The 23,681-nt window shown below is 39.5% G+C and overlaps 1 protein-coding gene across 1 annotated transcript in view; it reads left to right on the top strand.

The window, feature by feature from the left end:
• The window catches only part of LOC122815857, a 299,383-nt gene that overhangs the window by 146,150 nt on the left and 129,552 nt on the right, over positions 1–23,681 (top strand). The window contains exon 6 of the mRNA XM_044088675.1: positions 4,128–4,174. Coding sequence (XP_043944610.1) covers positions 4,128–4,174 — 47 coding nt within the window. The remainder of the gene's footprint in view (positions 1–4,127; positions 4,175–23,681) is intronic.

Raw genomic sequence — 23,681 nt, 5'->3', positions numbered from 1 at the left:
GTACCCAACAGGACAAGTAAATAAACTTTTGTCTACACAAAACAAGTTAGCACACCTTAACATTTCTGTTTTTATTATACAAATAAAAGAAATGTGTTTTGTTTAGTAAAAGCAATTCCTATAAACTTTTGTCCTCATTTCCACATAATTTATTTTCACTAGAAATGGCACAGTCATGTTTAGCAATTCTAAAATAGATTTCCTGTAAATTATCTCCTATGACAACCCATTCTAAAATAAAGAGTAACATTGTTACTTCGTGGCACATGATACTTTGATACTCACTTCCTTGTTCTTAATACAGTGAAAGGCCAGTGCATTCATGATTGCTATGCACTGTGTCTTTTTTGCTTCCCCACCTTTATTGAATTATCACTTGTGATACAGGCACATTTATATTTACATTTACATAAATGTAATGAAACTGTATTAACAAGCTCTTTAAACAAGAAACATCTTTATTAAACCATCACTTATGACATAAGCAATCATACATGTATATAAATGGAGACAAATCACACCAACACAATCATAGTTGCAAGCATTTTGCATCACAAACCATACTGACACACTCCTAGCTGCAAACATTATACATCACTGATAATCTACCCAATCAGATTCAGTCAAACATTACATGGCTCATTTAAGTCTTGCCTTCTTTTAAACCTCATTCCTCCCCATATGTTTGTTCCCACAGTTCCCATTTTTTTTCTATGCAGTTTGCTCCTACCTTTTTCTAAAGGTCTTATTTCTAGTTGTTTTATCTCTGTTACATTATCCACTACATCTAATATAGTATAGTTATTTTACATTTTGATTTCCATTTTATAGTAACTGTTTTTTTGGCCGCCACCATAATTAGAGAAAGCAAGGCCTTACCATATCTAGATAATTCTGATTCTGTATCATAGCTCAGAAAAAGCATCTACCTCGTCAGACCAATCTGCCCACTCAGCATCTCCGACAGAGCATACCACAAGGAATCCTTAAATTCTGCCAACCCACTGCAGTCCCAGAAAGTATGTTCCCAATTATCTCTTTCTTCCACATCACATTTCAAACATTTGGTATCTACCTGTTGAAAAATTCTCTGGAGTCTACTTGAGGTATAAAATTTATCTATGTAAACATTTCCAAGCAAAAATCCTAGGTCTTCTAGATTCTGTTGCATATTTGGAAGACATACATATATTCTCCCATTGTTTTGTTGTGAATTGCTTATCTAGTCTCTCTTCCCAATCCTTTCTAACCTCCTCTGATTGATTGTTATAGTTATCATGCAATATATCACATACTCTACTAATTATTTCTTGTTTAGTGGCAGTTTCTGTCATACCTGTCAACTGTACAGATTTTCACAGAATGTCCATATTTTTCCTCATATTTTTCATCCGTTTTTCATAAAATTGCATTTTTTCTGGCAAATTAGTGGCAAATGATTAAAGACTGAAGTTAGAAAATAATGACAGACATTTGAATTTCAGATTTCATACCCTACAGAAAATTTATACCAGTAAAACACCTGTTCTATCAACTTTCTAAGTTTGTAAGAGCAATATTTTAAAATTGTCTCTATTTTTGGGCATTTGTCCTAGTTATAGTTATGGCTTTGTCCATATTTCTTGGTCTAAGAGGTTGAGAAGTTTGGCTTCTGTTCTAGATTCTACTAAAAACTCGACCAGTGCTGGTCTTTCATTTAGGACCCCCCATGTCTTTCTCTTTACCTAAAACATTTTAACTTCTCATCCATAGAGAATCTCAGATTTAGCTGTGTGTTATTTGCTCATCAGTTAATATGAATATGGTATACATCCTCATCACAGACTTTCAGATTCTCTAAACCAACCCATTCAGTTTTGCCCCTTCTCTAAAATCACATTTAGCTGACCTTTTACTAGCATGTCAACATGTCACCATGTCAGCTCTTCCATTATCTTCCCTGGCCGTATTGCAGTGTTCTGAGCCATCCACAGCACATTTCTAGGAGTTCCTCATCTATGACATTATGCTACCAGCTGCTCGTTCTTCTTTCTTAGGTAAATTGCCATCCTGTTTTAAAGGGAGATCTTCTTTAAGTGCTCTACTCTATTATCAGACTTAATTTTGTCAGTTGTATTAACCTTCTACAGCTTCAGTTCCTCGTTCTTTTTTCTTTTCTCCATTCTTCTTTCTCTCAGCTGCTCCCATTAGGGGTCACCACAACAGATCATCTGATTCCATTTCTTCCTGTCCTCTGCATCTTGATCTGTCACACCAGACACCCAGATGTCCTAGCTCACCACATCCATAAACCTTATCTTAGGTCTTCCTCTTTTCCTCTTACTGAAAGCTCCACCCTTAGCATACTTCTCCCAATATACCCAGCATCCCTCCTCAGAACATGTCCAAAGCAATGCAATCTTACTTGTCTGACTTTCTCTCCAAATTTCCCGACCTAAGCTAACCCTCTAATATACTAATTTCTAATCCTGTCCATCCTCATCAAAACCAGTGCAAAGCGTAACATTTTTAACTCTGCCACCTCCAGCTCTGAGTCCTGTCTTTTTATCAGTGCCACCGTCTCCAACCCATATAGTATAGCTGATCTCACTATCATCTTGTAAACCTGCCTCTTCACTCTTACTGGTACCTGTCTGTCACAAATCACTCCTGACACTCTTCCACAACCACTCCACCCTGACTGCACTCTCTTCTTCACCTCTCTGCCACATTCACCATTCCTCTGAACTGTTGATAAGTTATTTATTTCACCCCAGAAAACTATCAGAGGATTGTCCCTTGTATCCAGGCCAAATTTCCCTAGCCTATGAAAATAATTCCTATCTCTTCTGAAAATGCTCTACTGATATAGTGGACCAAGCTTGGCTAATAAAAAAAAATAATAATAATAATAATTATTATTATTATAATTATTATTATTATTATTATCTGTCAGTTGTTCAGTAAGATAAAGTAAGCTTTAAGTTGAACAAAGAATGGATGACGCTTGGGATATGAGGAAAATGGGCAATGCCAGTTATAGGATGTGAAGTAGATAAGCAAAAATCAACCTGTGAGTCTGAAATTTCATAAAAAATAGCTACAGCAAGTTGTGACCAGACAATCTTGTTAATATTACCATTTCAACAACATATTACATTTTTGATATAAAACCAGTCCAATAAGGATGTTGTTGCATAAAGCCGTCTCCCTTTGATTTGGAGGTAATTTATAGCTGAAAACTCTTTAGTAGCAATAATAACATCTAACTGCACATTCCATGTTCTGTCACCTTCTGTGTTACACCTAACAATATAGTAAATATAAATAAACATGTATATAGTTTTACTGTATTAACCTTCTCATAGGTGGTCCACATGTTTCTACTCGTTGATCTAGAGGTACAATAATATCGTTATAATAATGACTGATTATGTTGAGGTGTAGTAAGTTCATCATTCCTTGTAGCAGAATGAGGGGTGGATACTTAGAGAAGTCTGACTAATGACATTGTCCAGTTATTCTTAGAACCTTACAATAGACAATGTAACAATTTGTGCATCCAGAATGCTTATACATAGCAGGTATATCATGTTCAGTGGTGCATAAAGACTTCCATTTAATATCTTTTCCAACTTTTCTGGAGTGACAGGATAACAGTATGGTTAAGTAACCTATTTACAGTTACACACAATGTAAGAAGATGGGGAGGAGTTCCAAGTACCGGTCAGCTGACAGAAGCTCAGTACCCTATGTCAGCCTTAACCAGAGGCGTTCACTACATGTTGTAACAGTGCTTGTGCTCCAGAACACCATTGTTGTATGCTTGAGGTGATTTTCCTATCTTCCGAAGGAATCATACCCATTTTAATGACATAACACAGCAATGGTACAGTGTCTTTGCTTACTGATGAGATTGCAGTCATTAAGTTTAGGAATCATGTGGAAATTCCTGTTGTTGTTCTTGATGTCTGTCAAAATACTTTGCCACCATATTTTGTTATATAATATTAAGTACCTATGAACAGTTTACAAGCTAGAATAAGAGTCTGATCCAAATAATTTTGTTAGAGGTGTTAGAAAATGAACATTTCCTGAATGAAATATTCATGCTAAATAAATAATGGTATGTTTCTTTTATTTTACAGAGCATCACCTGATGGACAGACCCAAGAGTATGCTCCTCATGCCGTCAGTAAGTAGTGCACATGTGTGTGTGTGTGTGTGTGTGTGTGTGTGTGTGTGTGTGTGTGTGTGTGTGTGTGTGTGTGTGTGTGTGTGTGTGTGTGTGTGTGTGTGTGTGGGTATACATACACACAAGCTAACACACACACATAAATAGATAGATGAGTTAACTTCACTTCCCCTAAAGCTCATTTCACTGACATTCATTTGGCTGAGACCAAATGACCGACACTTCACTTCCCCTAAAGTTCACTTCCCCTAAAACTCATTTCACTGACAATTAGTACTGGCAGTGTCTAGAGCACTGTAAGACAAGTAATAGGAATATGTCCTTTTTCCCACTGTAGTGCAACCCTGGAGTTAGTATATATATAGTTGGGGGGGTGCACAGTCCCCCTCCCAGTTTGATTTTATATTCTCTGCTTTTGGTTTTATATTGTTCAGTAAAAACAAACTAGGTGAGGGTCTATGCCCCTAACACCCCCCAATGTGGGGGGCTGTGACCCCCACATCCTCCCTAACTATATATACTAACTCCAGGGTCACATTACAGTAGGGAAAAGGACATATTCCTTTTACTTGCCTTACAGTGCTCTGCACACTGCCAGTACTAATTGTCAGGGAGATGAGTTTTAGGGAAGCAAAGTATCAGTCATTTGGTCTCAGTCAAATGAATGTCAATCAAATGAGCTTTAGGGGAAGTGATGGTAACCATGAGAGATAGATAGATAGATAGATGGATAGATAGATAGATAGATAGATAGATAGATAGATACATAGATAGATAGATAGATAGATAGATAGATAGATAGATAGATAGATAGATAGATAGATAGATAGATATTGTGAATCAAAAACTGGAAGGATCAAACCAAATAGTTTTAGTAGTGAGTGCTTTCACAGCATACCATGCCACTTCATCAGACAAAACCACATACACCGAAACCTTCATTTTTAAAAAACAACACAGACACTAAAATCACTAAAACAATTAGTCATACAAATGTCAATTAATGCATACACGTAGGGACTACCTGGCCAGATCCCTAGCGTCTAAAACAGGTTTAATAGAAATCTTGTTATTCATACCACTTCCCATAGTAGCTCTCATTCTGATTATCCATTTCAACAGTTTCAGTGTTATTTTTAATGTCTTCTCTCTCAGAAAAAAACCTTCTCAATAACCATAAATTTAAACTTGCGCATAGCATCATTCAAGTTAACATGTTTAGACAAGGCATTGGTCTCTATACCTCTATGGATGTTGTACATATGTTCTCTCATACAATCCCTTAGTCTACGCTTGGTCTTACCAACTTAGAAGGATGTACATTTTTGACAATAGGCTAAATGCACAAGGTTAGTAGAATTGCAGTCAGCATGTACTTTAAATTCTTTCATTTTACCAGTGTTAGGATGTATGAATCTACCACTGCTGTTTAACAGAGAACAAAAATTACATTTCATGCAGGGAAAGGTACCTTCACTACCCATAGCTGTCTAATTCTGGGGTGGTGCTTTAGGGTAACAAAGCATCCTTTTAAGCATTTTTTGTGTGTTTAAAGGCATATTTCTGTGTCTCTCCAACCACTCCCTTAATTTTCTGATCTGTGCAAAGTATACACCAGTTTCTATTGATAATATCATGTATCAAACGTATATTGCTGGAATAGGTTAAGGAGACTCTCATATTCATTTTCATGTAATTGGTGTTACTAGGTGGTATATGTATCTCTGAAAAATAAGTTTCCCTTTATCTACCTCTCTCTCCTTATAGTCCCTTTCCAAAAAATTATTCTTCAGGTTTTCTAACTCTTTAATAAATCTATCCTCATTGATGTTTATTCTAGATATCCTGAGTCCTTGTCCCTTAACCACATTCTTAAAAATGTGGTTGGGATGCATACTTTGTCTTTGTAAGTAAGTATTCCTATAGCATTGTTTTCTAAAGATCTGAGTGTCAAACCTTCCTTCACTGTCCTTTAAGACCTTTACATCCAAAAATTCTTTCTTACTATATGACTTGCACATATTGAATTTTAAGAAGTCGGTGCTTTTATTCATAGATTCATGTAGTTGTTGTAGGGATGGCTCATTGCTGCCCCATAACACAAATAAATCATCTACAAATCTGTGATAAAATATCAATTGGCTCTGTGTCTCAGATGTTAACAGGTGATGCTTCTCCCAGTTAGCCATGACAATGTTGGCGTAGCTTTTGGCACAAGATGTGCTCATAGGTACGCCATCCATTTGTCATTATGCTCAAACAAGAAAGTATTATTTTCAAGTATCAATTCAACCAATAGACAAAGCAGATCTATAAATCTGGAATCATAATACCCATCCTCTGCCAGATATTCTGTAAGCATATCAACTCCTATGCTATTGGGTATAACAGTGAAAAGGGACTGCACATTAAACGTGGCCAGTATGCATCTCTTATTTATCATGTTGTCTTTTGTAGATTGATATAGGTTACTCAAAAATTGTTTGGTATCCTTATATATATATATATATATATATATATATATATATATATATATATATATATATATTCATTCTTGGTTAGAACTGGTTTCAAGTGGTGCTCCACATATAAAGAATGTAGTTCTGTACACCAACCTCTGCCTGCAACAACAGGTCTCATGGGTGGTAATGTTGGATGTTTATGGATTTGGGGGAGTCCCTGATTCATAGGAATAAAAGGATTTTCAACAATAAAGTAGTTGAACAAGTCAAGGTTAATAACGCGACATAACAAACAATCATATAAAACCTCATACATCTTCCTAACCGTAATGTCAATTTTTTTTTTATCTAACATCTCATATACATTAACATCATTCAACATGCTCAACATAGTATCAACATAGAACTTGCGATCCATTATGACCACCAGTCACCCCTTGTCAGCAGGCCTGATGGCAATGTTCATATCATTCTAAAAAGGTTCCAATGCAAATTTCTCTTCTCTACTCACAAAATATTTACTTTTAGTTCTGTCAAAAACACCATATATTTCCTGTTCACAAACACTTTCAAAAGTTTCAACAACTGCATTATTGGCTGGTATGAAGCTACTATTTTTGTGAAAGGTATTGATAGGTACTGTGTAGTTTCCATTACCATCATAATATAACTTCAGCATTAAATTACAAGTAAATGTCTTCAATTCAATAATACTGTCTGTTAACTTAGTTTTAGCAGCAGGTGCAAAAGTCATACCTTTGTTTAATAATTGTTCCTCATGAGGGTTAACTGCAGGAAATATTCCAGATTAGCAACTGTTTGTCTGTTGCTACATTTTTTTGATGGTCAGGCCATTTTCTTGTTCTGTTGTGGCTTTGCTCTTCAAGTGGCCATTCTTCCAAGTTTATAGATCTGCTTTGTCTATTAACTGAATTGATACTTGAAAATAATATTTTCTATCCAAGTGTAACATGTGCAACTATTGCAAATATGTGGAGATGGGCACAACATTTAAAATAAGGAACAGAAAGTACTATCTAGAAAAGAAATTCAACTGCACATCAAGAATGGTGGTGTACCTAGCTACATGCCAAAGTTGTCCTGCATTTTACATCAGAAAAAATGATAGGAGGCTAAAGGACAGAATATACGAGCATGTGTATAGCACTAATTGGCAGAAACAGGAGAATGCCTTAGCTAGACACAATATAGAAAATGAAAACAACCAGTTTAAATTTAAATGTATTGATCAAGTGACAGCTGACATGGGGGGGAGTACACTCACTGAATCTAGAACAGCTTGAATTATTATGGCAACTCTGGCTGGATGCATGCCATTACCCTGGAATAAATGAGATGTGTTCGATTTTAAGTGTTCTTAAACTTAAAAGTCTGAAAAGATAAATTTTATATTTTACAATTTATACTTGTAGTATGTGTGTTAAGTATATGTGATGAAATATAGAGTGTATTGCATATAGTAGGGATGAAGAAATTTGATAATGTCAAACTTTGTAGAATAAATTCAGTACTTGAATGCATTTTTATTATGTGTATCACTTTAACTTAAGGGAAAGCAAATTTGCACAGTATGATCACATGACACAGCCATTAACTATTTTAAATAGTAGATTTTGAGTTAAAATGTATCTGATGAAGTTCAAGCACTATCTGGATGAAAAGCGCTTAATAAAGACGTTCTTAAACAACAGAGCATTGTTTGGGGTTTGTGCCTTCAACAGCTATTTTTCGTTTATCTGTTTTTTATACTTTCTGCTGTTGATTTGGAGTTTCTATAAAAAATGAGATAAGTTGACTCACCATAAGAGCTTGCAACTTGGATACCCTTCTTGCAGAGCTCAGAACAATTAGTAAAGCTGTTTTCAATGTTAAGAACCTCATGTCTGCCAGATTAGCTGTGCAAGAAGAGTTCTCCCAAGGAGAGGTCAATGTTTTTCTTGGAGGTCTATTGTGCAAAAGCCATTTCAAGTATATTTTGACACAAGGCTACATTGAAAGAGGAGGATCCATGAGCAATTATGATGACATGGTTGATAAATTAACTGTGGTAGAGGAATACAAAAGGCCATAGGATAGTAACTCACACATATATTGTAGAACCAGAGCACAACTAGTCCTGAATGGGTGTTGGCTATGTTATTGCTGGCACCAACTAGAAAACCTTTTACATTTGCTAATATATGATTTAATAGTAGCAGATTTTCTTGCCTCCATTAGTACCTGCTACATGTCCTCAGTTAACAGATTTCCTAAAAAGAATATGATCCAATCATCCAGGCAGTCAGTTGAAGTTGAATGATGTTGGGGTGCATCAAACAGTCCTGACTTGTGTGAGTAGATCCAGTTTGTGGGGAAGCTTGTGTAAATTGCCCCTGCCATTTGCAAAACAAGGGAGAACATGGTTGCCTGGGCTAGAAGGGACTTAATACAATGATCTTGTGGGATTCCTTCTGAATCTTTAAACGTACACTTGATATTAGTGGAGAGGGTAGAAAAGCATTCTGAAAAATTCCTGCCCAAGGAAAAGAAAAGGTGTCTGTCTTCTAAACATTCCTGCATGAAATCCTGGAGCAGAATCTTTCCAGTTGTTTGTTCAGAGAAGAGGCAAAGAGATCTACTTGAGGAACTCTCCAAAGATGATTAAATCTTTGAAGACCCCCCCCCCCCAATGTAGCTTCCATTTGCAAGGGTCTGTCCTGATTCTGCTCAACTTGTCTGCCACACAATTTTCCTCTGATGGAATGGAGGACGCCTGTAGATTGGGACTATACTGTGAAGTTATATCCCAAGCTAACATGGCTAGTCTGCAAAGGAGGTACAGCATGGTTCTCCTTTGCTTGCGATGTAACACATGACTGTGGTATTGTCTGCGACCACTTGAAGAGGTCCAAGGGCAAAAAATGGTTAAGAGCTGAGTGGTTGATCACAGCAAGCATCACCATGATATTTATATGCTTGTATTTGTTCTTGATAACCCACTCTCCCTGCAATTTTATCCTTCCAGAAACTGCTCCTCAAGCAAAGTCTGAAGTGTCTCTTGTAACTGTCTGCATTGGAGAAATGATGGGAGAAGGGAAGACCTGGATTTAATAAGATTTCTCTTCTGACAAACCCCAACACTAGGATTTTTAAAGACAAAGGGTTTTGATGGTGGGACCAAAGATTCTTCAGATACTGCTATATCTTTCTCATGTGGAGTCTTGCCAGGGACATCATTAGAATTATAAATGCCATGAGACCCAAAATTCTGAGGTATCTCCTCATAGTGACAAAGGTCTAAGTGGAAAACCTTAGAAATAGATATATGGAAGAAAAGCTGTTTAAAATTAGGTGTCTAGGTGACATCGTAAGAGCAGAATCCTGTGTGAAGGAGTCAAGGAAGACTTTGAATGTTCTTTTGGAATCCCAGCTTATGTAAGAGATCTCTCACACAAGGGAGAGATTCCTGACACTTTGAAAAAATCTAAATATGAAAACTGTGGTGACCCAGTAGCCTGCAATGAGCTATAACTAGAGCTAGACACTTTGTGAAAGCTCTTGTTGTAGCGGATAGTCCAAGTGGTAAGGCAGGTAACTGAAAATGTGATCCAGACACACAAAACCTTAAGAATGCCTGAAGCCTAGATGAATAGGGGTGTAATGATAAGCATATTGTAAGTCTAGTCTTGCCAGTAAACTTAAAGAGGGAAAAGAGATAGCAGGTTTTGAAGTTACATTATTCTGAATATGGGCACCTTTACAACAGGATTAGGAAAGAAAGATCCAAAACTGGTCTCCAAGTATTATTTTTTGCATTATGAACTGTGGGAAGGAGGAACTGATTTGATCTTTCCTTGGGACAGCATGTGATAAAGAATGGAAACTATAGAGTCTGATTTGGAGGTTTAAGGAATGATATCCCGGATAAGTGGAATTTCCTCCCACTGCCATCAGTAACCTTAATAAATGATTTTCAGAACCCATTTCTCTGAAACAAACTTTTATAAGAAAAATGGAGATTCAGATTTTCTGTGAGAAAAAAATGGACCATGGTAGGAAGGGGTAACAAGGTTTCTTGAATATTCATTCAGACTTGTTTTACTATCCTTGGTTTGGGAGGTTTGAGACTTCTTTTTGGAACACCCTTGCTATCTCTTCTTAAACATCTGTTTACCTGCATTTTGTTGAGATTTTATTCTGTGAGGAGTTAGAATATACCTTGGAAAACTTGTAAAAGGTGGGAGATTCCCTGGGTCAGCTTGCCCCTTTCGTCACACTTTTTGGTCACCTCTGCTGCCGAGGGACCAAACACTAAATCTGTATGCAAGGAAAATTTTAAAATATCATTTTATGATCATCTGGGAGGGTCTGAGAATGCAGTCATTTAAACCTCTTCAAAACAGTATGAATGACCATAGCCCTGGAAGAAGTATCAACAGAGACCCGTACGCACTGTAAACAATGAGTAGTGACCTATGCAATAGATGGAGATCATTCATTTACAGCAGATTTTGTTCCCCACAAGAAGAAACTGCACATAAAACATTCCTCATACTTTCAGAATTTGTCAGAACAAACTTTTAACACATGAGCCTGAAAATTTAAAACTCTGAAAGTCAAAATTACAAATGTATACCCATTTTCCCATACCTATCAATTATTTCTCATCCTTATCAGAAGGAAAATAATTAGAATTACTAACGGCTTAGCAGCAGTTGGATCAAATAAAGCTATAGCTATGGGGTCAGGTTTAGGAAAAAATGTATACAAATTTAAAAGACTGAGGAACGTTATACATCCTATCTGCCTTTTTAGGGGCAGCTGGCTGATTATCAGGAAAATTGCAGGTGGTAACTCACACACATCCTCTAAAGCCGACAAAACAGGAAAAACAGGTGTAGGTTCTGGAAATTCCTTCTGTGCAACTCATAGAATTTTCTGAGGGAGTGAGAAACCTAAGTGTTCTCTCATTGAAAACACTGTCACATTCTAGCAATATTCTCAGAGAAAGAATAAACCCCCACAGCATACCTCTCAACTACCCAGAGTTCCACAGAATATCCAAATTTTTGCTTCATAATTTTTGTCTGTCCCTCATAAAATTTGTGGTTTTCTGGCAAATTCATGAGGATTGAAGTCATTAAAAAATGACAGACATTTGAGTTTGGCATGGATTTGTGCCTGTGCATGGAGTATTTTACAGATCGCCCCTGTCCATAATGGACATAGGCACTACACCAGGTGTGAAATTGCAATTCCCCATACATTGATATAAACTGAGTTTGAAGAGGGCCGGGAAAGGGAAGCCTGTTCCAAAGAAGGGGCAGTCTCATGGCACATATCTGTTTCCCCAGCATGTTTTGTTTGAATTGCTGACTAAGTTTAGATCCCTAGGTCAGTTTACCCTCATGCACTTTGACTTTTGGATGTTTAGTAGCTCCATCAGGGCTGGATTTTTGAATGCCTTGTATGTCAGGCATATGGGCATAAAACATAAAAAGAGACATATTATGCAGAACTTCTATTGGCCTGGAATTTCCAGAGATGTAACAGGGTACTGCAGGACCTGTGAGGCAAGTCAGGAGGCAAGGTGAGAGCTCCTTTGATGCCTTTGCCTGTGATTGACGAGCCATTTCAGAGAGTAGCTATGGATATTGTGGGGCCTCTGAGTAACCCAAGCTCCACAGGGAAAAAGTATATCCTAGTGGTAGTAGATTATGCTACAAGGGAATCTGTACTGTTTACCGAATGACTGTTTCACCGAAAGTAAAATGGCCGAGCACACTTTCGCAAAGTGCTTTTCACCGAAAAAGCACTTTCGCGAAAGTGTGCTAAAAAAAAAAAAAGAGAAAAATGTGGGGAAATGGATGTTGGTGAGATCTCAGCACAGTGGGGATAAGGGAATATTCTCTTTTCCCCACTGTAGTGCGATCTCGGAGTGAAAATATAAAAGTAGGAGGGTGCAGGGGGCTTGCCCCCCCTGCATAAACATGAGTTGTATTTATTTTTTTTAATTTTATTTTTTTTTGTGCACTTTAGCGAAGGTGCTTTTTCAGTGAAAAGCAGTTTCACTAAAGTGTGTTCAGCCATTTTGGTTTCAGTGTTGTGGACATTCGGTAGCTAGTCCTAGATCCACTACAAGATTCCCTGAGGCAATGGCTTTGTCCTCCATTGAGAAGGTGGAAAATGCTATGTTAGAGATTTTCAGCAGAGTAGGTTTTCCAAAAGAAATGCTGATGGACAGAGGTGCCAATTTCATGTCAGACCTGCTGGCTTGTCTGTGGAAGCACTGTGAGGTGAAGCACATGAAGACCACCCCCTACCATCTCCAGACTAATGGTCTTGTTCAGAGGATAAACTCTACAATCAAGTCCATGCTAGGGGCATTTCCAGACCAATTTAAGAGGGAATGGGACAAATATTTGACCCATCTGTTTGCTTACAGACAGGTTCCCAAGGAATCCACAGGTTTTTCACCCGTTGAGTTGTTGTATGGGCATAGGGTGACGGGACCTCTAGATCTAATTCGAGATGAGTGGGAAGGTGAGTGTGAATCTCACAAGGTGTCTGTTGTGACATATGTCCTAAACCTCAGGATAAGCCTCAGGGAACTCATGGGCTTGGCCCAGGAGAACCTGGCAGAAGCCCAACAACAGAAAAAGGTATGGTATGACAGGACTACTCGAGCTAGAGAGTATGTTGTAGGACAGCAGGTAATGGTTCTCATTTCTGTTAGACACAACAAACTGCAACCAGCTTGGGAATGACCCTACAAGGTAGTAAGAAAGATAAGTGATGTTATCTACATGGTAGAACTGCTAGGCAGGAGGCAGGAGTACAAATTGTACCATGTTAACATGATGAAACCTTACCATGACAGGAGGCCCTTGTGCTGAGTATTTGCAGTGGGTTGCAGGAGGAGTCTGAGGGAGATCTGGTGACTGATGTCCTCAGTGAGGCTCGGACTGACACCTTAGAGGAAGGACTAGCAATGTGCCAGGTGCGAGGAATCCAAGCAGTGTTACAGGAGATTGGGGACATGTTCACTGGGAAACCTGGGTGCACCCACCTGGTGCAGCACCAGGTTGATACAGGACCCCAAAGGCCTATTAGGCAGGCCCCTTATAGGGTGCCTGAGAGAGGCAAATAGACCCTGAGGGAAGGGATACAGGATATGTTGGAAATAGGGGTAATTCAAGAGTCCAACAGTCCCTGGGAATCCCCAGTGGTGTTGTTATCAAAGAAAGATGGCAGTACCAGGTTCTGTGCGGACTACAGGAAATTAAATAGTCATACAAAGTCAGATGCTTACCCCATGCCTAGGACAGATGAGACCCCAGAGAAGCTGGGTGGGGTTAAGTATCTTACCACCATTGATATTACCAAGGGTTACTGGCAGGAGCCCTTGATTCCCAGTGCTAGAGAGAGGTCAGGCTTTGTGACTCCTCTTGGCCTGTATGAGTTCACAAAGATGTCCGTTGGGATGAAAAAGACCCCAACGACTTTCCAGAGGCTGGTAGATTATATCCTAGAAGGAGCAAGAGGGTTTGCCCTCTCTTACCTAAATGCTATTGCTCTCTACAACCATTCCTGGCAAGAGCACATTCAGCATGTTAGAGTGGTGCTGGGCAGACTACGGAGGGCAAGGCTAACCATTAAGCCCAGCAAAGGTCAGGTGGGTATGGCAGAGGTCTCCTACATGGGACATAGAGTGGGGCATGGTAAGATTAGGCTAGAACTTGCCAAAGTAGAAGCCATTCAGGCATGACCTGCATTTGTTACCAAAAAGCAGGTGAGGGCATTCTTAGGGATAGCAGGGTACTACAGAAAGTTCATATCCAGTTATAGTACCATAGCTGCTCCCCTCACAGACCTGACAAGGAAGAACAGGCCAGATAAGGTGATATGGACCCCAACATGTGAGCAGACATTCCAGGAGCTTAAGGAAGTGTTGGGAGGACCCCCTGTGTTAGCCAGTCCAGATTACAGCAAATAATTTGTTCTGCAGGTAGATGCTTTGATCCATGGGGTGGGGGCTGTACTTAGCCAGATTTCTTCAGAGGGAGAAGAGCACCCAGTGGTTTATCTCAGTCATAGGCTCCAACAAAGAGAGGAATGCTATGCAGCTGTTGAGAAGTAATGTTATGCAGCTGTAGAAAAGGAATGTCTAGCCATAGTGTGGGCACTGTAGAAACTTCAGCCTTATCTAAATGGAAGAAAATTCTCAGTAGTAACAGATCACAATCCCCTAACATGGTTACACAGAACCAGTCAGCAAAATGCTAAGTTGATAAGATGGAGTCTACGGTTGCAAGCATATGATATGTCAGTGCAGCACTGCAGTGGTATTAGCAATGTCAATGCAGTGGGCTCTCAAGACAGGGAATGGGGTAAGGTATACTCAGATAGACCTAACCCTCTCAAGCAACGTTTCTCAAGGGTCACTTGAAAAACTAGCTTCAGTTTTCCAGGGGGGAGATGTGTGAAGATAGGTGAAGGCTGCCAGCCTAGCCAGATAGAATTTTGTAGATAATTCTGTCATTTGTAAATATTAATGTTAGCCACAGGCTGGTTCTCTTAAATTTGAAAAGACTGTATTGGATGTTGAACTTCAAAAATGTAACAACAGTGCATTCTGCTGTAAGGAAGCTAAGTCAAGCATTTTATGACCTCTTTGATCTCAGGGCTTGGAGCCAAGATGTCTAAATGAAGGAATTCTGGCTATTGTTTTGAGACAAGCGTTAATTGTTGGAATTCGCATGTATAATTTATTTTATTGCTCTGGCTACCTGACCAGCTGCAAGATCAAAAGGGCTATTAACCTCTGAGTTTCTGTTAGCCTGGGAACCAGAAAGAAATGATGTAATTTGAAATGAATCAGTGGTACTATGTTACCAATTTAAGGACAGAGAGACTCAGACCATTGAGCATTTGTCTTGAGAACATCCAAAATCACCAGCACTGTCTTGCTCTATATGTAAGTTTATTTTAAAAATGTGTTTTCTCTTAGATATAGCTAGTAACTAGGAAGATTAGATTATTTTTTCTGCACTGATGTCAGAAATTTTCTACTGTATTATTTTAAGTATTTCTCTGAGATCTCTGAACTCTTGAATAGCACTGTGTAGTAAGAAGTATTGTCTTGTGCTTTTATTATTTATTATTAAATATTGCTAAACCTTTCAACTGTGGCTGTTTTGTGTAGAGATAATGTAAGCTCTCGAGTACATTGCATGTATATAGTGATACTGGCTAAGCCACTCCAATAAGCCTTGACTGTTCAATTGCAGTCATCATTTGGATAATAAGATTGCACAGTAATAATTGGACATCCTTTGTAAAGGGCCTTTTTAGTAGCTGATCACTATTAGTGGGTGGTGGCAAGTGGTACTACCATATAGTCTGGGTAAAAGGGGCACAGCTGGATATCCTGTGCCAGCCTTTGGCAGGAGTGTCTGTGTGGTTGTATATAACTCATCTCAAAGTGTGTGTGTGTGTGTGTGTGTGTGTGTGTGTGTGTGTGTGTGTGTGTGTGTGTGTGTGTGTGTGTGTGTGTGTGTGTGTGTGTGTGTGTGTGTGTGTGTGTAAGCTACTTGGGCAGAAACACAAAGCAATGGTTGGAACAAGAGGATACTGGAGGTTTTAGCTTGCCCACTAGGCAGAGATCTGGACCCTATAGCTGTGCCAGTGGGGATACTTATTGGGGACCTGGAGAAAAAGAGAGAAACAAGCCCCAGACCTACTGTGATCTATGTGTACTCTTAAGGGAAATTGTACTTTACTGTGTATGTATTTGTTATCCTTTCCCTAGATGGATGCCCCTCACTGGTGTTAGTGGTGAGAACTGAGGTTCCTTGATTACTGGGCCAGAACAAGTGCATCACAGAAGCCATCTTTTTGGATTTAGAAAGTACAGTGGCAACCTGTTCTTTAGTGATAATTGGCAATGAAGTGGTGGTGGGTATCTCTTGGATGAGAACTGGTAGTGATAAGGAGATGAAATTTGAGTTTAATCTGTGATGCCAGCTACAACTAATTCTGCACATTGTTAGGTATTGCCCTTAAAATTGTGGACATAACTGAAAAATGCCTTATGATTATCCTTAGCTTTGTAGGGTATTTTTTTCCTTAAAGTCTGCTTTCAGAGACTGAATAATGTCCGCATTTGCTTGTTTAGGCTTATATTATTGCTATGTTGTGCACATTGCCTCTTACTTCTCAACAGGATTCTCTTTCTTTTGTTGTACAACCTGTTAATACCAGTGCCCACCAGGCTGGCTAGTTTTTGTGGTTTGACCTTGGTTTATTCTGGTCTGGTACTGCTGTTTCTATGCAGTTGTTTATATGGTCATAAAGGGCTTTTGTGCTTCCCTTTGTGTAGGTTTCTGTATTTTCTTGATTTCAGGGAGTGTGGAAACTAGCTATGCTGTCCCATAACAGGGGGCAATTTACCTTAGAGAAGTTCTTAAAGTTCCTAGGGTTTCTAAGGTTAGTTGGGTGGAGTAGTTTTACCTTTATTTCAAGGGAAGCCACTTTGTGATCTGAGCTTACCAGTGAAGACAAAATACTAGGGGGGGGGTGGAGAATTCTCCCCTATTTGTGAGTACCAAATCTAGGATATTTGTTCCTCTAGTGGGAGTGCAGAATAGCTGCTCCAGGACATTTGAATTTATGAAGTCAAAAAATCTTGGGGCCTGCATATTATGGGTCATGTATGCCTCCCAATTAATGGAGGGGTGGATGAAATCACCCATAATTATGGTATTATGCTGGATGGTGACTGATTCTGGTTACTTCAAGTATAATTTATGGATTTCCTTGTTCATAGTGGAGGATCTGTAGCTAGCAAAAATATGGTAATGGATATTATCCATAGCTAGATGGACACAGAGTAGCTCAAGCCTGTCATATTGTTTGACCAGCCTTGAGGTGTGCTTATCCTTTACATAGATAAATAAACCTCTGCATTATGATATCTCATGTTCAGTGGGTGGTTGGAATGTATGAAAAGCATTATAGCCATGCACTGCCAGAGTGCTTTCCGTGGCTTTGAACTGTTGTCATATCCTGGGTATTGTAAAGGATCATGCACCATTAGCCTAGCAATCACCTATGAAACTATGATATTTAGAATCTATCCCTATTTTTGGGCCTTTGCTCCCCCCCATTATTTTTGGCATTGTCCAGATTTCTGACCCTAAGATGTTGAGAGGTATGACTCACAAAGAATCACAAATTGAGCTCTACTGTGACTGAAATCAATCCATCCATGCATCTTCCTGTTCAGTTTCAGAAACTTGAACATCTTCAGTAAAAGAGAAATATGTCTTTTTTTTACCAGAAACTGCTTAGCAGGAAAGATCAATGTCCTGAATTAAACCCTGAGCCAGACCCAGTAAACTACTCCTATGGAAAAATGTTAGGTGGAGAAGATGCATGCTTAGTTTTATGATTCTTTTGAAATGAAAAATGAAGCAACCATATTACTAATGACAACAGCAGCCCCACCCCAGGATGGGCACAACATTCTGACATAATAAGGAAACCTTCCCTGTTCCCTCTTCCTGGACCAACAAGAGTGTCTCTCCCTTGCCCACTGATGGGACCCCAACAGCTCCAGAGGATGTGGCTAACCACCAGACTATAGTGGCTGTAGGTGCTACATCAGAGGGATCTGAGGTTAAAGATAAGTGGTCTGAGGTAAAACAAATAACCACAGTGGATTCACTCACCTGCAGCTGAGGCAAATTGCTAGACTGGTATTGTGGCAAAGTATTTTTAATTGATTTTTTCCTTTAAGGTGGCTGGATGAAGGACTGACCATGAGACTGGTAGCCTGTTCCATGGTTAACTAAAAATGATATTTCTTTCCCTGGAAAAATAAGTAAAAATTGCTAGTAAATACTACCAGCTCACAAAAGTAAATTTTTTGACAGAAAACACAATAAAAACACTTTAAACACAAACTCCATGGACCAGATAATCAATACACAAAACAGGGGTCCAACCATACTAGAGCTGCTCTTTACTAATATGGGAGAGCATTGTACACCCTTTAGTGTAATGTCTTCTCTGGTAAGGTCAGACCACAAAATGGTCTCCTTTGAAGTAAAAATAAAACCCGAAACTCCATCTAACCCTGGAATATTGAAGAACTACTCTGAGGCTAACTTCCTACTATTAAGTGATAACCTCAAAAAATTTAAAGTCCTCCATAAACTTCGAGAACATTGCTTCATAATATGAACTGTTCACAGAAACCATATAAAAGCAGCTGCACCCACAGGGAAGAAGTACAGAACTCACTTAAAAAACAGTCCACCCTGGATCACACAATCAGTAGGCTGTATAACAGAAGGAAGACAATCATGGCAAAATTTAGGAGGTGTAGCACCTAGCAGGATAAATGCACTCTTGTCAAACTAAACAAACAACTCAGAGGACAAATAAACTGTAATAGAGCCAATTTTGAGGTAAATTTGGCCTCTCAGGCCAAGGACAACCACAACATACTCTTTAACTATGGTTGCACCGTCAAAAGCAATACATAATTGTCTGCAGAGCTCGTTATAAATGGAATCACCTATACTGGGTCAGAACATATAGCAAACCTACTGGCTGATAAATTCAGCTTCAACTTTAGCCATCTCCTCCTCTCAACCTTCCCTCATGAAATACCATCAAATATAACTCCCTCTGCTGTCATGAGGGAACAGGGCCTTAATGCTCTACCTAAAGCCAAGAACACTGCATCAATGAGCCCAGACAATATTCCAGGATGCCTTCTAAATAGCATAAAAGATGACCTATTATGTCCTCTATAATTGCTATTTAACTGTAGCCTCCAAACAGGCTATGTGCCTCATGAATGGAGAACAGGAGCAGTCATCCCTGTGCACAAAGATGGGCCATCTACAGACCCTAGAAACTACAGACACATAAGTCTCACTAGTGCTGCATGCAAAGCCATGGAAAGAATTATCATGGAAAATATCAATAATTACATAGTAGAGCTCCAGACACTGGACCCAATCCAGTTTTCTTTCATCAACGACAGGTCATGTGTACTCAAACTGGGGGGCTTCTTTGAGAAGGTTACCAAAGCAATGGATGAGGGCAAAATGGTTCACACTGTCTACCTTGATCTGGCCAAGACATTTAATACAATACTCAACTCAGGCATTTTTGACAAACTTAAGAAGTTAGGAACAGACTCTTTTTTTTACCCATTGGATAGCCAGCTAGCTCACAGACAGGTCTCAGAAAGTTAGAAATGGGGAGTCCACCTCTACAAAGAGGCCTGTCACATGCTTTGCATTTACTTGGCAGAAGTCAAGGCCAATGTCAATTGTTTCTGGCTGACTAAATTTGCAGATGATTACAAATTAGGAACTGTCAACAAATCATCCACCACCACAAATGTTCTCCAAGAAGAGCTGACACAGACAAATAACTGATGTCAGAGCCAGGGACTAAAACAAAATGCCAAGAAATGCATGATAATATCCATCTACCCCTGGTAACTATCATATTGATAACATATGCCTAAGAGCTGACTCAGTAGTCAGGGACTTGAGTATGCACATAGACATCTAGCCTTTGACTATCACGTGTGTACTGTAGTGAGGATATTTTTCGATGTTGTATAACTTCTAAATGAAGGTATGGCATCTAGCTCCAAGGAAGTCATTGTTCCACTGTATTTGCCAATCATCAGACCTATCATTGAGTACAATGCTCCCTCACTAAAAGACTACAGGGTGCAGGTAACATGTCATATGTAGACTGCCTCAAGATCCTATCCCTGTATTCTGTTTCCTGAAGGCTGTTGACAGATAATATATGCCCGGCATACATGCCATTGTCAAACCATACTCTGTTGGATTTCCTGCATAGCCACAAAGCAAACAGCACCAAAATTACCCATTCTAAAAACTTAAACTTTGCCTGTGATATAAATTGGATCTGCTGGAGAGACAGGTATGCATCCCAGTGGCTACCCCTTCTCTGGAACAGGCTCCCCATCCATGTGAAGCAGAGTTCCTCCCTAACTCATTTCAAGTGTATCTTGGATGATTTGATGGGGAACAGGAAATTCATACCTGGTTTGGCACCTATGTATCTAATGGACACAGCAGCCTGAAAGTGGTTCATCTCCCAGTCCCCTGCTTGCAAATGTTTCACCTCCCAAACCCCTGCTTACAATTATCCAGGGTACTAGAACTTGTCAGAGATTTGGGATGCATGGCTACACTTAACAAGGCCCTTGTAATTATTAACCTAGTAAATACCAATGAACCTATGAAACTATGATCATATTAAAACATTATGCCAGCCCAACAAACATAAAATAAACACAATTTCTCCACAAAAATATTTTCAGTTACTTTACACCACTTTTAAACAGACAGGAAAAAAGTATACTCACATGCATATAAATATCTCTCTCTCTCTCTCTGTATATATATATATATATATATATGTATATATATATATATATATATATATATATATATGTATATATTAGTAGATATGGCTGTATATATATCTACATATATATATATATTTATAGATAGATAGATAGATATATGTAGTTTATAGGATAATAGTAAAGACAACCACAAGGCCTATTATAGTTATGTAAAAAACCTACATGGCAATACCCAGATTTGCTCTGAGCTACAGCACAATGGTACCTCCTATACTGAGCCAACAGATATTGCAAATGTACTGTCCAACAGATTTATTGCCAACTTTACCCCTTCCCCTCCAAAGGACCAATCACAATACCAGTAGATTCCCAGGCACCCAGTATTACTGCTGCACAGGTTAAAACAGCACTATCCAAGGCCAAGAATACAGCTTCTGTGGGACCTGACAATATCCCTGGCTGTGTTCTACATGAACTACAGAGTGAACTCGCATCTCACCTGTGTGCCCTATTCAATCACAACCTCACCTCAGGCTTTTTCCCTACCGAATAGTGCAGTGCTATAGTCATCCCTCTCCAAAAAGGAGGAGCGACTACAGATCCTGGGAACTATCACCCCATTAGTCTGACAAGTCTGATATGCAAAGCTATGGAATGCATCATCATGGACCTAATAAACAAGGATCCAGGGAATCTCCAAACTCTGGATCCCACACAGTTTGGTTTTCTGAAGAGTAGATTATGCCTGCTCAACTTGGTTGACTTCTTCAAGTCAGTCACCAGAGTCGTGGATGAAGGCAAGGTGGTTCATACAGCCTACCTTGATCTGGCAAAGTCCTTTGATACCATTCCCCACTCAAGAATCACAGAAAAACTCACTAAGTTAGGAATAAACTCCTATATCTTTTTTTATTTTATTTTAATTAATTTATTTTTTATTTATTTATCATTTGTTAACCGAGAAAGTCCGACTTGGAACAAAGCCAATTTTCAGCAGAGGCCCGTGGAGAAAGGCTCCAGATGCATGTCTTTGTAATGTGGGAGGAAACTGGAGCACCCAGAGGAAACCCACACGAATGCAGGGAGGACATACAGACTCCACACAGAAGGCACCTCAGCCGAGAATCGAACTGAAGAATCTCTTGCTGTGAGGCGACAATGCTACCGCTGCACCACTGCGCCATCCTAGTTGGGTTGCAAAGTGGCTCACAGATATAACCCTCAGTGTGAAAGTAACTGACTCCAAGTTAGAATGCTGACCAGTCATGACTGAAGTCCCACAGAATCGGTCCTGGGTCCTCTCCTGTTTGGTATCTACTTCGCAGAAGTCCAGGCCAACACAAAGGGACTCTGGCTGACAAAGTTCGCAGACGATTGCAAGTCAGGAGCCATTATTAACTCCCCAAGTGATGTTGACATCCCACAGATAGAAAGGCCTCACTGAAACCAATGATTGGTGTCAGAACCATGACCTTAAGCTCAATACCAAAAAATGTGTTGTCATCCCCTTTGGGAAAAACCAAGTTCCCATGAACTACCACATTGATGGTAGTCCACTAAACACAGAAGGCTTTATAAGAGATCTGGGAACACAGGTTGACAGCAACCTCTCTTTTGACCACCACACTGCCACTCTGGTCAGAAAGTCGTTCTATGTGGCACATCTCATTATTAAGGGTTTTGCATCCAGGAAGAAAGAGGTCATTGTCTCCTTCTACTCTTCCCTCATTAGGCCATCATTGAGTACAATGCCCCATTTGGCATGTACCTCACTAGACATCTGCAACAACTGGAGAGGCCACAAAAGTACCTCACAAAGAGGATCTTAAGCCTTAAACACTTGTCCTATATAGACAGACTCAAAAAAACTCCAACTATTCTCTGTCTCATATCGCCTACTTAGAGGCGATCTCTACATCTAAAGAAATCATAATCCCTCTGCACCACATGCTCCAGAAACCTCAGCTTCATTACCACAATCAACAGAATGTGCTGGAGGGACAGGTTCATAACTCAGAGACAGCCCATGCTATGGAATTGACTTCCCGTACATGTCAAACAGAGCACCTCACTGGCCCTTTTCAACAGAAATCTTGATGAGTGGATGGGAAATACAAAATTTACCTCAGGCATCACTCCAGTGGCTCTACTCGACAGAGGCACTGGAAACTAAGGTTGGGTAGCACAATGCCAGGGTAATCCTATGGGCTAGGTTTGTAAAGGCTCCAGGGCCATTAGGCTAGTACACACCTATGAACCTACGAACCTATAATACTTATATACTAGGCTAATGACTACCAGGGCTTTTATATGTTTGGCCATGTGACCCAACCCAATTGGGCACCTATGTACCTATGTAAGTGGTGATTAGGAGGAGGTATGTTAATTAGGAAACATTTAGAGGTCATTGGGGGGGTTAGTTTGAGCATTACTCTCTGCCACTGTCTATCAGAGATATGGGGGCCAAACCAAGGGTGGATTTCTGATTTCCCACCCACTGGTCAAAGGTATACTTAAATAGGGTTAAGGATGGATGGACTCCACTTCACATGGATGGGGAGTCCCTTCCAAAGCATGGGAATCCTCTGAGATACATATCTGTTCACCAGGAAAC

Source organism: Protopterus annectens, chromosome 1.part1 (genome assembly GCF_019279795.1).
Source record: "Protopterus annectens isolate FY-2018-M chromosome 1.part1, PAN1.0, whole genome shotgun sequence".
Lineage (NCBI taxonomy): Eukaryota > Metazoa > Chordata > Ceratodontiformes > Protopteridae > Protopterus > Protopterus annectens.
Note: the sequence above shows the minus strand (reverse complement) of the source record. Positions and strands in the feature narration are given on the sequence as shown.